The sequence below is a fragment of the Bos taurus genome, chromosome 27, assembly GCF_002263795.3.
Source record: "Bos taurus isolate L1 Dominette 01449 registration number 42190680 breed Hereford chromosome 27, ARS-UCD2.0, whole genome shotgun sequence".
Classification (NCBI taxonomy): Eukaryota; Metazoa; Chordata; class Mammalia; order Artiodactyla; family Bovidae; genus Bos; species Bos taurus.
Window position 1 is genome coordinate 16,187,573 of NC_037354.1, and position 17,865 is coordinate 16,205,437.

General features: G+C 45.6%; 1 protein-coding gene across 4 annotated transcripts in view; it reads left to right on the forward strand.

The window, feature by feature from the left end:
• Positions 1-13,263: 13,263 nt before the first annotated feature.
• FAM149A (family with sequence similarity 149 member A) overlaps positions 13,264-17,865 on the forward strand; it is a 43,386-nt gene continuing 38,784 nt past the window's right edge. Inside the window, exon 1 of one of the 4 annotated variants that reach the window (XM_059882205.1) lies at positions 13,264-16,368. In XM_059882205.1, the coding sequence (XP_059738188.1) occupies positions 15,668-16,368 (701 nt within the window). In that variant the 5' untranslated portion in view covers positions 13,264-15,667. The remainder of the gene's footprint in view (positions 16,369-17,865) is intronic. The other 3 variants (XM_005225976.5, XM_005225975.5, XM_005225973.5) reach the window with 3 other exon arrangements.

A 17,865-nucleotide genomic window follows, 5' to 3' on the forward strand; every position in this document is an offset into this window, starting at 1 on the left:
ATACACATGTGTGTGTGCTCAGTTGCTGAGTTGGGTGTCTGACTCTTTTTGACCTCGTGGCTGGGATCTTCAGTCCATGGGATTTCCCAGGCAAGAATACTGGAGTGAGTTGCCATTTCCTTCTGCAGGGGATCTTCCTGACTCAGGGAGCAAACCCGTGTCTCTTGTACCTCCTGACTTGGCAGGCGGATTCTTTACTACTGTGCCACCTGGGAATCCCATATACTCAGGACAAAAAACATTTATTCTTCATTTTGATTACTTTATACAATGAATCTTTTAATGAATACTTATGTTTCCTGATATTTGGATTTCTGAGGCATTAGAAGAAACAATTCTTTTGCTTACAAGTGTTTCGGGAAGGCTTACTTCTCAAAGGTTAATTAGTAGATTGGCTTTGTGGAAACAAAATATTGTCTTACCCTGGTCACAGACTCAGGAGATGGCCCTGGCTAATTCACTTGGTTCCACTGGGATTTTCTGCCTGCCAATCTTGAAAATTATAGTGATTAACAAAATGTTAACTATTCCTACCTGACTCATTTGAAAAGACCCTGATGCTGGGAAAGATTGAAGGCAGGAGGAGAAGGGGATGACAGAGGATGAGATGGTTGGATGGCATCACCGACTCAACAGACACGAATTTGAGCAAGCTCTGGGAGTTGGTGATGGACAGGGAGGCCTGGCGCACTGCAATCCATGGGGTTGCAAAGAGTTGGACACAGCTGATCTACTGAGCTGAACTGAACTATTATATATCATTAGTGATGATGATTGTGGTATAATATATTCATGTAGACTATATTATTATAACCATTTAAAAAGTATCCTGTGTACAAGTTACTCTTATGATTGTTTTGTTTTACTTTCATTTTACAATTTAAAAAGGGTCTAATTATTGGAAATTGACGTGAATAGCTTTTTTAAACCTTTATAGTTCTGGTATTCAAATATAAGGGAGAGTTGAAATGATCATGCTGAGATACTTTCTGTATCTGAAGCACTCATTTGTCTGCTGAATTTAGGAAGCATGTGAGATGTCACATTTTGGAGATTTGATTTAAATATTCTATATTTCATATTAATATGTATATATACACACACAGAACTATTAAATAGGACAGGGTAGGTTCATGTAATCCTAAATAAAGTACACTCGCTGTACTGCTGGTTCTGAAGAACTCTACAGCAACATGAGTATATGGAGAATTCATTTTCACTCTCACATTTATATGCCACCCTTATGCTTGAGATGTTAGTTTTATTGTTTTTTGTAAAGATTTGTTTTCTAATGGCGAAAAGTGAAAGTGAAAGTCACTCAGTCATGTCCGACTCTTGCGACTCCATGGACTGTATAGTCCATGGAATTTTCCAGGCCAGAACACTGGAGTGGATAGCCTTTCCCTTCTCCAGGGGATCTTCCAACCCAGGGGTTGAACCCAGGTCTCCCAAATAGCAGGCAGATTCTTCACCAGCTGAGCCACAAGGGAAGCCCATCTGTGAAAGAACCCTGTTTTATTTTGGCATCATAAAATAAAAATCACAACTGCTTTTTTCTTGATGCACTTTGTATGTTATCAATACTCCCAACCTTATTGAAACATTTTGAGGTCTGGCTGCTGGAGCTGGACAAAGTTATATTCACAAACTTTTACAAAATGTAACAACTTCAAAACACTTTTAAATACTTCAATTTAGTGATTTTTCAGGCTACCAAAATTTTTTCTCTTTTAAATGACTCTAAAGTAAGTTCCCGGAGAAGGCAGTGGCACCCCACTCCAGTACTCTTGCCTGGAAAATCCCATGGATGGAGGAGCCTGGTGGGCTGCAGTCCATGGGGTCGCAAAGAGTCAGACACGACTAAGCGACTTCACTTTCACTTTCACTATTATGAATTTATCAATATATTATCAGTTTGTGAAAAGCAAAGCAGGAAGTAATATTGCGTTTTCTCTCTTCCTTGTTTATGAAGTCATTGATCACAGGGGCACAATTTAAATTGAGTTCAAATGTCATTTTTTAGAAGTTGCTTAATATTTATGAGGTTAGGCTGTACAAGGGATGACCAGTTTAACTGAATATAAATATAACTAATAAAAGGTATAAGCCTTGACTTGTGTTTGACCTACACAGGAAGCAGCAGCCGGTTCTTCTGCAGATTGACCTTTCTAATTGTTCTCGGGGGAGTCCATCCCCCTTGGGTTTAAGACAAAGGGAGTACAGAAAAGAATGTTTGTCTGACCTAATTTCCACAGTTGAACTGACTTGTCTGAATGTGCTCAGGATGTCATCATGTAAGCCATTCACCCCAACTCCTTCCCATTTTCACTTTCAGAACAGAATCCAGCTGAATCAACAACATGGAGTTTGAAATAAACCTAGGTATTGAGATTTAAAAATGACACCTTTTAGGTTGCAGTAAGAGGTAGGCGCAATCCATTTGTGAGAACGAGAGGTTTTCAACACCATTTACTTAACAATGTTTACTTTTTAAAATACTACCTTGGATTATTTGTAAAAGGGTCTCAGTAGTAACTGATGGCCATCCTGAGAAAATGTAAAGATGTTTCAAATGAAGAGCTCAAAATAAGTTTCTTGCCAACCCTAGAGACAGTGGGCATCAGAGATCTTTTGGGGGTGGTGAAAATGTCCTGAAATTGGATTGAGGTTAATGATTGCACAACACTGTAAATTTACTAAAAATCACTGAATCATACACTTAAAACAGGTAAATTTTGGGTATGAAAATTAAACATTAATATAGCTATTTAAAAATCATATTCACTGAAGAGCTAGCTACACATGCCTGTAATTAGTCACTAAGTCATGTCCGACTCTTTGGGACCCCATGGAGTGTAGGCTTCTCTGTCCATGGGATTCTCCAGGCAAGAATGCTGGAGTGGATTGACATTTCCTTCTCCAATATGTGCCTAACCCCATGCTAAGCACTGTGGGGTACAGTTGGGTCTGAGATGCGCTGTAGGAAATGGGGCAATAGGAGTTGAGGTGGGAAGGGATGCTCAGAGATGGACCTGGCCAAGGAAGGATTTTGGCGAGTGACAAGGAAGATGGCAGAATGAATTGTAAGATGGAAGGGAAGGAGGGAGACATGGCTTGGTGCTGGAAGATAGTCAGGGTATGCAGAGGATGGAACCATATTGCCGAGGGCATAGCAGAAGAGCTTAGATTTAAGGGGTTAGGTATTTTGTGTTTGTTTTGGTTTTGCTTGTCTCTTATATTTATTTTTATGTAGCTGTGCCTGGTCTAAGTTGCAGCACGCAGGGTCTTTTGTTGTGGCATTCGGGCATCTGGTTCCCTGAGCAGGGATGGAACCTGGGTCCCCTGCAAGGGGTACTCAGTGTCTTAGCCACTGAACCACCAGGGAAGTGCTTACGGTATTTTGAAGTTGTAACTTGGTGGATTTCTATAGACAAATGAGAAATTATCATAAAATTCCCTCTTGGGGCCTGTGACTTCGATTTACATGACACCTCGTTGAACAGAGGAGAATAACTTATAACTTCACAGTCCACACAAGCCAGACTTACTCTCACATAACACAAGGGGATTTGAAGCGTTTATTTTTTCCGATAAATATATAAATCTGTATTAAAATAGCAAAGCATGATAATCAATTGATCACTAGGCACTAAGTACACCAGGTGATACATCAGCCAGTCTTAGCTCTTGCAACCAAGTTTCAATCCAAATTATTGTTCAGGGGAATAACTGGTTCTGTGACTTTCCCCCACCAGCTTAACAAACAGTCAAGAGGGAGGGGTCATGGCACTTTTCAGTGATGGAAAAACGTTTCCAGTTCTGTGTGAGAATTCCTGGGAAACCTGTTCTGAATTCTTAGCTCACTTTTATCTTAAGTCAGTTCCCCAGAAAACAGACTCCTGGATGGAGATTAACTAAAGCAGGTGTCGAGTTAAAAAATATTCACAACCTATAAGTTGAGTCGTGTTTTATTCGGCGGGAATTTTTAGAACTTCAAGCCTGGGAAGCAGCACCTCGAGTAACCCTGAGAGAACTGCTCTGAGGAGGTGAAGGGAGGAGCCGGGTTTCAGAGAAGTTTTACAACAAAGACAGGGTAGTCTGAACGTCAAAAGATACTTGTTAATTAAAGAAAATCAGATATCTCAAGTTAAGAAATGTAGGGCTTTTCCGTCTATGGGCTTCCCAGGTGGCTCAGCAGTAAAGAATCTCCCTGCCAATCAGGAGACCAGGGTTCAATCCCTGGGTTGGGAAGGTCCCCTGGGAAGGAAATGGCAATCCACAATAGTTATCTTGCTGGGAAATCTCGTGGACAGAGGAGCTTGGAGGGCGACAGTCCGTGTGGTTGCAGAGTCAGACACGACTGAACGATTGAACAGTATGCATGGGAAGATGCAAGAGTCTGGGATCACTGAAATCATTCCTTTGATGTGCACCTCAGCTATCTGGGGCCAGTATCTCCTCTGAAGAGACCTAACCCTTGAAACTTACAAGCTTCCTAAACATGCCTCCTCCGTAGGATGAGTTATAGAACTTTGTCTTAGATCAAGTACTCTTGGACAGAACGGGCTCAGGCTCCTAAACACCAGGAATGCCTGGGAGGAGTCACAGGAGGGGCAACCTTAGGACCCACTGTTACTGATGCAGGCATCTGTACAAACCCAAAGCCCTGGTCGAAAAAAAGGGCTTTGTCTTGGCTGTGGCCTCAGAGGGGACTCTCAGATCAGAGACTCTTCTCCACTCATTTGCTGAAGATAACCCTTCGGTGCAGGGGGATTTAAAGAGCTGTTCTGCTTTGGTGTGAAGCAGCCTTGACTGGGATAAACACTGGGTCAAATGAGATCGTCCTTCCTCAGAGAGACTCGGTTACCTAAGCAGTGGTAAGAAACAGAGGATCCCTCTAGACTTCCTGATAACAGTGATTCTGCAGCCTCTCCTGATGTAACTTATCTCTGGCGGCTCACAACATTCCCTGGCCTTAAAGGGCATGTGCTCCCAAGATCAACCCTCGCCCAGAAGAGAGAGGAACACCCCTGCCTACCACCAGATCCACACTCCCTAGGGGACACCAGGCGAGTTCTGGACAGGATAGCAGAGGGAAGGTAGTATTTCAGGGATGGTCCAGGACTGAGGTTAGGAAACAGAAGTTCTGGTTAATCTCTCGAATAGGTTCTTTTTATCATTCATTTTTGTTTATTTATGTATTTGGGGCTGGGTCATCATTGCTTCCTCTAGTTGTGGCGAGCAGGGGCTACTCTCTAGTTCCAGCGTGCAGGTTTCTCTTTGCAGTGGCTTCCCACAGGCTCCAGTAGTTGGGGTCCACAGGTTATTTGCCCACGGCATACAGGATCTTCCCGGAACAGGGATTGAACCTGTGTCCCCTGCACTGGCTGGCAGATTCTCAATCACTAGCCCACCTGGGAAGTCCCTTAGCCCATTTTAGAAATCAGGTTATTGGACTTTTTTTTTTTTTGCTATTGAATTGTAGTTCCTTATATATTTGAGAAATTAATTCCAAAAGTTTCTAAAACCAGTTTTAATGTGTGGTGGTGTGGGTGAGTTCTCACACAACCAAGCAGTCCTCTGACACAAGCTGGGTGTCCTGTAACTCAACTCAATTCTGACACTATCTACCTGGAGAGACCCAAAGGTTGAGGGCTCAGTCCTACAAGACTGCCCCCCCTCAACTTCAGACAAAATCACACCAAAGTCATCACCTGATTGGATCAGAGTTCCCGTTACCAACTCCTTAGGTTCCATTAATTTGCTAGAGTGGCTTGCAGAACTCAGAGAAATATTTTACTTACTAGATTACCTGTTTATTATAGAAGGATATAACTCTGGAACAGGCAGATGGAAAAGATGCTCAGGGCAAGGTATGGGGAAAGGGTGTGGAGTTTCCATGCCCTCCTGGAGTTCAGCCATTCTCCCTGAATCTACAGGTGTTTGCCAACCCAGAAGCCCTCTAACCCTCATACTTTGGGGGTTTTATGGAGGTTTCATTACATGGGCAAGATTGATTAAATCGTTGGCCACTGGTGACTGAATTCAGTGTCAGTCCCCTCCTACCCAGAATGTGGAGGTGCGACTGAAATTTCCAAACCTCTAATCACATGCTCAGGTCTGCTGGCACCCAGCCCCCATCCTTAGGTTCTTTCCACATCATCTCATTAAGTTAAAGCCAGTTGTGGTGAAAAGTGAAGACACCAAGCTTCACTTTTATGGCTCTGAGTGTTTCAGGAACTGAGATCAAGAAACCAAATATTACAACAAAAGCTGCTCCCATTGCTCTTCTCACTGAAAGAATTTCGAGGACTTTAGCTCTGTGCCAGAAATGAACAAAGGCCAACACATACGATAAATCACAATATCACAACCCGTTATCAGATATACGGCTTACAAATGTTTTCTCCCATTCTGTAGGTTGCTCTTTACTCTTTCCATTGTATTCATTGCCGTGCAGAAGCTGTTTCGTTTGGTGTAGTCCCACTCGTCCATTTTTTGCTTTTGTTGCTTGTGCTTTGCGGGTCCTATCTATGAAATCATTGCCAATACCAAGGTCTTGAAGGGTTTCCCCTGTATTCTCGTCTAGTAGGTTTACAGTTTCAGGTCTTAAATGTTTACGTTTTTCCACCCATTTGAATTGATTATTGCGTATGGTGTGAGATGAGGCCGACAGGTGTATGGGTAGATGCTCAGCATCAGGGAATTGCAGATCAAAGCCACAGTGTGGTGTCATCTCACATCTGTTGAAATGGATTTTATTGAAAAAACCAAAAGACAGCACGTGTTGGTGAGGTTGTGGAGAGACTGGAACCCTTGCACGCTGGTGCAGTTGCTATGGAAAATAATATGGAGATTCCTCAAAAAACTGCAAGTATCAAATGATCCTGCAATCCCACTTGTGGGTATTTATCCCGTAAAACATTAATAAACAGAGACCAGAAGAGGGCGCTGTCATACCCTTGAGGATGGCTGAGCCAAACAGGAAGAAGAAAGACTCTCTTTTCTGGCAAGGACTCAGCCAATGAAAAGTCAGGGACTCTGTTTACTACAGCTCTCCTTAATTCGCTGGGGTTTTTTTCCTCCCTAGAAAGATGGTCTCCTTCTCTTGCTGTGTGGGAACTTGCACGTGGCTCACCCTGGTTATGGACCCCAATTGCAATTCTATGCTGATCCCAAATTAGCTCCTTTTTGCTGAAGAAATATCTGGCATTTGTTTCAGGTCAGCAATCCAAAAGAGTTACTGTTCAGGATCTCAAAGAGATATTAGCAGATTCATTACATCACAACAGTCAAAGGTACAAAAGTACAAACAACCCAATTATATGTTATTATAGTCTATTATTATCTAATATATGCACTCATCCATACTCAGTCACTTCAGTCCTGTCTGACTCTTTGCAACTCTATGGACTATAGCCTGTCGAGCCCCTCTGAACATGAGGTTCTCCAGGCAAGAATACTGGAATGGGTTGCCATGCCCTCCTCTAGGGGATCTTCCTGACCCAGGGATCGAACCCTCATCTCCTGTGTCTCGTGCATTGCAGGACAATTCTTTACCAGAGTGACCTGGGAAGCCCTAATCTAATGTGTGTGTGTGTGTGTGTGTGTGTGTGTGTGTGTGTGTGTAATTATTTTTTATAATATTTATAAGCCTCTTAAAGGCAGATTTATTAATATACAGCTTGGACAGTAATTAACACACTAGGACATTTTGTCCATGCTATATGAGAAACTATCTTTAAAAAAAAGGAGATATTGGAACTCCCCTGGTGGTCCAATGGTTAAGACTCCAAGCTTCCAATGCAGAGCCCTCAGATTCCATCCCTGGTTGGGGAACTACGATCCCACATGCCATGTAACATTGCCAAATGAAAAACGAAATCAATAAAATATTCAAAACTGTGCTTGAACTCACCTTTCTGTGACGCCTGTCTTAATCTTCCGCTTTTCCTTGTGTGCTCATTGGCCACAGGGCTTTAAGTAACCAGGGAAAGCTTATGGCCAGTTACCATAACAACAAAGAAATGATCACTGGAGGAGTCCAAAGAGAGAGGGTCCTTGACTGTATTCCTGGAAAATTGATGAGTCAGTTCCCCAAAAGTGCTGTCGCTTTTGAAAACTGTTTAAATTTATCATATGAATTATCTCTGTGCTTTTTAAAACCAGTTTTCCTCACAGTGGCCTTTTCTTGCTGTACTTTAAAAGTCAGAACTATAAGCATCGTGTCCTTTATAATCTACTGAACTTTAAACATTTAAAGTGTTATAAGTCAAAGGTAAGAATATTTTATGCCCGTCATGCTTTGTATACCACTCCAAAATGTGTGACACTGGCATAAGGGTCATTTTGAGCTGACAGCAATTGAGAAAAAGGACAACCAGGATGAGCAATCTGCATCCCTATCCGCACCACCACCATCTGCCTGAAAGCAGAACAGAAATCCCCATGTGAAGGCGAACCCCCACCACAAACCACCTCCCCCGCGAAAAAACCTCCCGAACCAGGAACCGGGAAGAGATAAGATGGCACCATGAAAAGGTCAACAGTAACAAACCTCACTAGCAGCCAATCTTCCATTACTCTCCCCATGTTCTTACTGTCCCACACTTGGCTGCCCCTAGAAACACGAAGTCCTTTTCCCTTGTCTTCTAAATCTCAAGTCACTCCAGCCTGCAGCGGCTTGAAGCACCATTTTGATTCTTGACCAGAGATGGAATGAGGTCCCAGAGTGAGAGCGCTGACCCGGGGGCCAGTGACAAGGCCCCTGGCCCGTCAGCTTTGTGGAAATGAATTCCCACAATGTAACGGAAAGCAGTGAAAAAAGTCAAGTGTTTATTAGGAGGAACAAGAGTCCCTGTGAGCAGGCACACGGGGCAGAGGCAGGGAGTCATGCCCTCGTGGTACTTTGAATCTCTTACATGGGGCGTTTCTTCTGGGTTTCCTCTGACCAGTCACCTTGCTTGGCCTTGTTCTGAGTCTGTTTGGTTTAGCTCAGGGTCCTCCCATCTGGGCGTGCATCTCTTAGCCAAGATGGATTCCAGGGAAGAGGCCCGTGGGTAGGTTGGCATCAGCACACTCTTTTTGACCTCCACCGAGCCTTTCTGTACAAGTGTAGGCAGGAAGCTCCCCTTGACCTTGAGAATGAAGAATATGTCGTCTCTATCTCATCTGGGCAGGGCTCAGCCTCTCCTCTTATCCTCCTACTACCGTCTTCATCTTGGAGTGTCTGTCCACAGAGGACAAACTCTAGCTGAAAACCTCTGCTACGGGTGACTTTCCTCCTCTGGATCAGTATGTGCTTTGTAATCCCAGCCAGTGGTTCGATCTGTTCCGGTGTCAACTGCCATATGCTCTGCTTCAAGTGGAGAGCTAGGCTTTTGTGAATTCTTTGTACGTAAGTATTTGTTATCAATATTTTATCAGACGCTTTCAATTTCTCTTGCTGATGCATTATCTTAGCTGGTGTTACAGAAAAATAGTACAAATATTATTTCCTTACTGGGAAGCTTCTTAACTTTACTCTTGTTAATCTTTCTTTTCTCAGTCTTTTATTTAGGGCCCAGTCAATGAACCTAAGGTGTAGAGAGAAAAATAATTTTCTTCCTCTTCTACAGTTGCAAACTTTTTTTAGAGAACTGTTAACTAGTTCTTTAGTTTCCTCTCTATTCCTCTTCTGGAGCGTCTTGGTTTGTGAAATGTTTTTCATGAAGATTCAGGGATTTTTCCTCCCCCTCTCACCCCCCAGCAATTACCTTGGTTCTGAAAATGTTTTAAGATTTCAATTTATCAGTCTTTTGCAAGACTGACAAGTGTCATGGAACAGAAGTTCACATGCTCAATGCACAATGAGGCCAAAGAATCTGAAAAGGGCAAAGTTTGGAGCAGAAAGAGGTTTACTGAATGGCCAAGCAAGGAGAATGAGTGGCTTGTGTTCAAAAAATCTCAAACCCCTCAATGGTTTTCAGCGAAATGTTTTTATAGGCTTTGGGTGAGGCTACAGGATGTGTGACTTTCTTCTCTTTGGTTGATTGCAAGATAAAAGAGATGTTCCGGGACTCAGCTGGAAGTTACCATCCTCCACATGGGTGGAGACCTTAGTTCTTTCAGAAGAACTCAAAGGTATTGGTCTGTGTGTCCTTTGATGAGGACCCTGGACCCTGCTTTAATCGCTGCACCATTGTTTCTTGATTGTTCCTCCTTTGTTTCCAAATTCCTTCACTTCCTTGATTCAGTTCAGTTCAGTTCAGTCTGTCTGACTCTTTGGGACCCCATGGACTGCAGCACGCCTGGCCTCCCTTTCCACCACCAACTCCTGGAGCTAGCTCAAACTCACGTCCATTGAGTCAGTGATGCCATCCAACCATCTCATCCCCTGTCGTCCCCTTCTCCCACCTTCAATCTTTCCCAGCATCAGGGTCTTTTCAGATGAGTCAACTCTTTGCATCAGGTGGCCAAAGTATTGGAGTTTCAGCTTCAGCATCAGTCCTTCCAATGAATATTTGGGACTCATTTCCTTTAGGATGGACTGGTTGGATATCCTTGCTATCCAAGGGACTCTCAAGAGCCTTTTCCCAACACCACAGTTCAAAAGCATCAATTCTTCAGCGCTCAGCTTTCTTCACAGTCCAACTCTCACATCCATACATGACTACTGGAAAAAACATAGCCTTGACCAAACGGACTTTGTTGGCAAAGTAATGTCTCTGCTTTTAAATATGCTATCTAGGTTGGTCATAGCTTTTCTTCCAAGGAGCAAGTGTCTTTTAATTTCATGGCTACAGTCACCATCTGCAGTGATTTTGGAGCCCAGAAAAATAAACTCTGTCACTGTTTCCACTGTCTCCCCATCTACTTCCTTGATTAGCAGGGGCTTGAATTTGCCTTTTGGAACTCTGGGAAGTTCTAGGAGGCTGAAGAAACCTTTCCCTACAAACACAGAAAGGATTTATACCCAGGAGGACTCCATAGGTTCTTGCTCCCTTTCATTAGTCTTGCACACAGTTATTATGTGCTAAAACTGAGGCTTTATAACAAATCAAACTCTCAGGCACAGGGCTGCTGTGTACCTCCCAGTTCACTTTAAGCACAAACTTGGACATGCAGGCCCTTGAAGTGGACAGAGACCTGCTGGTGAGACCTAAAGCCCTTGAGCCCGGCAGCCCCACCGCATAGCACGGATTTCCTGTGCTCCGCTGGAGGGCAATGCAGCTGCAGGCGCTGCTGCCTGAGCCCTGGGCTTCATCTGTGCTGAGATAAAGAGGATCCTCTCAGTGTAACTTGGTATCACATGTGATGAAAAACCAACATCTACTGAGAGCTTATGCTGTGGGATCATATCACATTCCAAGCATGTGTCCATTAATGTAACTCTCCAAGTCCCATTATTTCAGATAGAAACCATTATCACCCTGGGATTACAGATAAGGAAACTAAGGAACAGAGAGCCATGGGTATTGGCCAGTAACAGAGACAGTGTGAACTAGGAAGTCTAGCCCCAAAGGCTTCCATACCGTACTGTCTCCACCCAGGTACTAAGCTAAATGTTTGTCAAATCAACAAATGCCTTTCCTTGCCTGGAAGTCTAGTTGTTTCTTTTATAAAATCAGATTTGATAGTATTTTTCTTTATAGAATCTTGACCGTGGTGTCATACTGAGACAATATAAATCCCTAAACAGATTAATTCCTCAGGTTGTTTTAACTTTCAGGTTTCCAAAACATAATATCTCTACATAGCAACATGGTCATCACTTCCTAATACTTTCTCAGTGATGTAGCCAAGCATCATTATACACATTAGAAAAACAATTAATTAAACAACTTAAACAGGAGAAGTTTATCACATAAAACACAGCTTTGACATTTCAAATAAAGTCTCTCCAAAATCAACACTGTCAAAATTAGAAAGGATGATTTGCTGCATTTACCCTCACTTCTCTACTCTGCTGAGCCAGGCCATCATGGCACATCACCCGGGGCTCATGTTTTAAGAATGACATGCTACTGGTAATTAACAGAAAAGCCGGGTAGCCTCTAACGTCTGTCTGAAAGACTGTTGACAGATGAACAATGGGTATAAAAGACCTAGCGTCTTCTGTAGAACTGTTTATCATGTTTGCAATTATCCGTCGTTTTCAAAGGACCTTCAAACAAAAGGATCAATCATTTATCCATTGTGCCTTCTTCATGAAGCGGGCTGACCAGAAGGTTCTTACATCCACTGTTTAAACCACCATGGTATTTTTTTTTTCTGTCCTTTTTATATATTCTGTCATCCTCCCTGTCGATTTTTTTAGACAATTATGATAATTATCTTAATTTGTAGCTAGCTTTTTAGAGCCAATACACCCACTGAGGAGAATAAAATGGCAACCCACTCCAGTATTCTTGCCTGGAGAATCCCGCGGACAGAGGAGCCTGGAGGGCTGCTATCCATAGAGTCGTACAGAGTCGGACACGACTGAAGAGACTTAGCATGCCTGCATGCAATGGAGAAGGAAATGGCAACCCTCACCAGTATTCTTGCCTGGAGAATCCCAGGGACAGAGGAGCCTGGTGGGCTGCTGTCTATGGGGTCGCAGAGTCAGACCCGACTGCAGCGACTTAGCACAGCAGCAGCACACCCACTGAAGACTTTCATAGAGGTACCAGAAAGATCCTATGATCATGAAGCATCCCAAATATTAATTACTACCCCAATAGTGTATTTGTTCCCTAGGGCTGTTATCAGAGAAGGCAATGGCACCCCACTCCAGTACTCTTGCCTGGAAAATCCCATGGACTGAGGAGCCTGGTAGGCTACAGTCCATGGGGTCGCGAAGAGTCGGACACAACGGAATGACTTCGCTTTCACTTTTCACTTTCATGCATTGGAGAAGGAAATGGCAACCCACTCCAGTGTTCTTGCCTGGAGAATCCCAGGGATGGGGGAGCCTGGTGGGCTGCCCTCTATGGGGTCGCTGAGGGTCGGACACAACTGAGCGACTTCACTTTCACTTTTCACTTTCATGCATTGGAGAAGGAAATGGCAACCCACTCCAGTGTTCTTACCTGAAGAATCCCAGGGACAGAGAAGCCTAGTGGGCTGCCGTCTATGGGGTCGCACAGAGTCGGACACGACTGAAGCGACTTAGCAGCAGCAGCAACAGGGCTGTTATAACAAAGTGTCACAAACTGGGTGATTTTTTTTTTAATTTTTAATATTTATCTATTTATTTTGGCTGTGTCAGGTCTTAGTTGCAGTGTGTGGGATCTTTTCATTGCAATGCATGGATTCTCTAGTTGTGGTGCATGGGCTCAGTAGTTGCATGGGCTCCAGAGCACGTGGGCTTCAGTAGTTGTGGCACATGGGCTTAGTTGCTCTATGGCATGCAGTATCCTAACTCCCCAACCAAGGACTGAACCCACGTACCCTGGTGGCTCAGCTGGTAAAGAATTCGCCTGCAATGTGGGAGACCTGGGTTCAATCCCTGGGTTAGAAAGATCCCCTGGAGAAGGGAATGGCTCCCCACCCCAGTATTCTGGCCTGGAGAATTCCATGGATTGCATAGCCCATGAGGTTGCAAAGAGCAGGACACAACTGAGCGACTTTCACTTTCACCCTTCATTGCAAGGTGGACCACCAGGGAAGTCCTGCAAACCGGGTGATTTAAAACAATAGAAATGTTTCCTATCACAGTTCCGGAAACTAGAAGTCTGATAACAGATGCCAGTGGAGCCAAGCCCCCTCTGAAACCTGTAGGGAAGGATCTTCCTTGCCTCTTCCTAACTTCCGGGCGCTGGCCTTCAAAGCTTGACGCCCCTGGGCTTACAGCTGCCTCACACCAGCCTCTGCCTCTGTTATTACATGATATTCTCCTTGTGTGTTTGTGTTCAGAGATCTCTCTTCTTAAGGGTATTGGATTAGAGCCCATGCTAATGACCTTGTTTTATGTTGATTTTATCGTAAAGATCCTATTAATATCTCCAGATAAGGTTACATACACACACAGAGTTAGGACTACATCATATCTTTGGGGGGAACACAGTTCAGCCCGTAACAGAGAGGATACCTGCAAACACACCTCAGAGACAAACTACCTTCAAGGCTGGGACTTGAAAGAGTAGGAACTTTACTGTTGGCCTTATTGACAGTATCTTTGTATTTAAAGTGGTCTTCCCAGGTGGCTCAGAGGTAAAGAATCTGCCTGCCAATGCAGGAGACGCAAATTCGATCCCTGGGTGGGAAAGATCCTTTGAAAAGAAAACGGCAACCCACTGCAGTATTATTGCCTGGGAAATCCTATGGACAGAGGAGCCTGGCGGGCTACATCCATGAGATCGCAAAAGAGGTGGACACGACTTCACAGCTATACAACAATAATAGCATGTATGTAAAAAAAGGCGTGTGCAATAATGGAAGTGGTTAGTAATGAAAGCATAGAAATAACTGAAGACAGGTGGATGAATTCCCTGCTGTTCATGGAGAAGGGTGATTTGCTCCCTTATATTACTGCCCTCTGTATATGAAATATATATCATATATATGACTCACTCCCCTTGCTTTGATTCTGGGCTCAACTTAATTTGACCTCAACAGGAAATTCCTCTCTCAGAGAAAGAGCAGACAACACTGCAGCTGTTATTACTTAACACATCTGAGTTGGATTTACACATCAGTATTTTATGAGTTAAGTTACTGGGGCTCCATCCTAAGAGGTTGCTCAGCTATGAAGGTCTTGGGCCTGTAAAATCAGAAATCCCAGAGAGGTGGCCGCAGACAAGTGCAGCTCCCAAGGAACTGGGTAAGTTCAATCAAGCTTCACTCAGCAATGACCCTTTGTGCTGACTCTCCCTTCAAGTTACATTACTTGTGTTCAGAATCAATCCGATGATTAAGGGCTTAAACCCTGAAAGCTCATACTCTAGAAATGATCTGAATACAGCTTCTTATTAACCTTCCCTCCTATCAGAGACTGGCCATGTTTCATTTTGGCCTTCGGCTAAGTCCCAGATCTTTTGGAATCAGGGTTATGGTTCCCAGGTTTGTGTTCAAACTTCGTATCATTTTGCCCAGAGTTCTGCAAATCTGGTGAAGTTCTAAGGGTGATAAATTGGAGAGTGTTCCTTTAAGGCGAGGTTCAAGGAGGAGACCCAGGTGTCTATTGTAGACGCAGCCGGAGGCTGCAGTCTGGGGCCCAATTAGCAGTGAGCTAATCCGGGTTTTTGTTTAGCTTAGCAACCGCCTGCGCCGTCCCGGGGGCCCGTCGGGGTCTCTTCGGGGGCCGGAGGCCCGGGTCTGAGTCCTCCGCCCGCGGTGGCACCGGCGGCTGCAGGAGTCGCCCCCCGTGGGCACCGGGACCCCTGCCCTTGGGGTCTCGCAGCAGCGCTAAGGCAAAGAAGGATCTGCTCACCGCAGAGGGCGGCCAACCCGGCGTCGGGGAAGGTCCGGCCGAGGAGTAGCGGGGCCGAGCGCCCGCAGGATTTCCTCCACTAGGAGAGAGCATCAGAGGCCCCCCGGGGGTGCGCGACTAGAGGGGACTCCACGGGCCCCGCCGCGCCCCGCCCCGGCCCAGGGCCGCCTCATCCCGAGCCCTGCGGGCGGCGGTGGATGGAGCCCTGCAGCCCGGCTCCGCGTGGACTTGAGGTTCGGGCCACAGCCAGGACGGCGTTTCTAGGGCCAGGACATGAAGGTCGCGGTGTTGGACCTTGGGTCTCTCTTTGCCAAAATCTTCAAGACCTCGACGGCGCCCCCTGCGGCCTCCTCGCCGGTGTCCTCCTCCAGCCCCTCCCGAGGCGCTGCTGCCGCGGGGGCCGCGGGTTCCCGCCCGGGCACCTCGCTCAGCGCGGCCCGGACTTTGACCGTCCTCCCGGCCCTGGCCCCCGACTCCCCGTCTAGCTCTCGGGGGCCCTCGGTCCTGCTGCAGCCGACGCCCGCCGCGCTCCATCCCCTGCTCGCCGCCCCCCACGTCCGAGTCTCCGTCGCCGGCCGCCCGGCAGAGGCTGTGGAGACTCCCGCTTCGCTGCCCAGTAGCCCTGGAGCAGCCAAAGTCCGGTCCTCGCCCCTGCCCTTGGCTCTGCCGCCCGCCCCCTCCAGCGGCGGCCGCAGCTCGGCGGGCTCCCCCGCCCACCTGGTGGTCGTGGCGCGGCAGCCCCCGGGCCCGGGCGCGGTCTGGGCGGCGTATCCGTCCATCGGGGGCTCGGTGGGCAGCAGCATCAGCAGCAGTGTGACCGCGAGCCCGCGGAACCCTCGCCCCCCCTGCCCTGGGGAGAAAGAACCCAGCGCTCGGGTGCCCCCCGGGCCTGGCCCCAAGACCCTGTTCTTCACTTTGCCGGACATCGGCGAGGAGTGGGCCTCGGACAGCGACTCGGAGGACGGCCGGCTAGGGTGAGTAGCCCCGCTGGGGCCAGGCAGGTCCTTCTGGGGACCCCACCCCTCCACCTGCCACAGCCACCTTGCCGGGCGCCCGGTTACAGAACGGCGCCATTTGCCATTACTTCCACTAACTCCCCTGGATCACCCTCCTTGCACTTTTCTTGGGTCCTGATTCCTTGGCTTTCTGTTCTTTTAAAATACAGGCTGTGACAGGCTTGCGCTTAGCTTTCTGGGAAATAATCCTCTGGTGTTTACCATCAGTGAAGGAGAGACGATGAAACAGGGCTTGCGTGAAAGAGGGGCAACATTTTGTTTCTTTTCTCGCTGAAGCCTTCCCTTTTAGATCATTTGAGAGTCTGGTTTCCTTAAGGATTTAGAAAGGAGCCTTTGAGTCCTTCTCTCTGATGCAGGATTAACAGATGTGCAGGTAACCCAATTACTACACTCGCAGCTCTCATTTTAAGAAATGGTGAGACTCATGCCTCCCCCCTTTTTCAAGGATCAGCCTCAATTCTCATCCCTTTAAGTGGGATCTTTTTTTTTTTTTTTTTTTCTGGTATGAGACATGGAGTTAATTTACGTATGCATAACATCATCTGACACAAATGGATTTGTTGTATCTCGTATCCTAGAGCTCCTGCGTTCTTGCCATGGGGCCTTGAGATACTCCACAAACAGTGACTGACTTCATGGGGACCATCTCAATGGGAATTGGGAGACACTTCCCTCAACACACAAACTCACACACATTCCTCTTGGAAAATGTGGATGTCAGAAGTCAGGCAAATTTTATTTTATTAATGAGCACAGGATATAGCTATTCTTAAGTGGGTATAAAGATGTTCAGCCTTCTGAATTTCACAAAAGGATACAGTCAAGGGCAAATGTAGTGAAATGGTCAAGCACAAATCAGGAAGTCCCATTCCTGGATGCAGATTTCTTCATTGTAGTCTAGTGAAGGAAGAACGGTTAGGCCTGCTAGCAGAAAAGCTCTCCTCTGCCCACAAAAATGGACTGGAAAGCTTTGGCATTAAGACTGATTCTAAGTCATTCAAAATTCAAATAACTATTTTCACAAAGCCATGTGACACTCATCTCAGTGTTAAAATAAGCAGTTAAGTAGTAAGTTGTTTCTTTTCACTTAAATTATTGTATTATGAAATAGATGAATTAACTGATTTTTCCCCCTAAAGGAAAATCAGTTGCATTTGGATGAGTGGCTAGAATCCCTGGAGGAGGGCATGGCAACCCACTCCAATAGTCTTGCCTGGAGAATCCTCACAAAATCCTCACAAAAGAAGAGCCTGCCAGGCTATAGTCCATAGGGTCTCAAAGATTTGGACAGAAGCGACTGAGCATGCATGCCTGCAAGTGGCTAAAATATGTATGCCTAAGGACTTAGACCTTTGTTATTGGCTACTGGTCCTTCACATTTATGCAATTAATGTTTTATGAGCAAACAGATATACACACTGATCTTGAACTCTAATCTTAGTCCTTTTTCCAGCA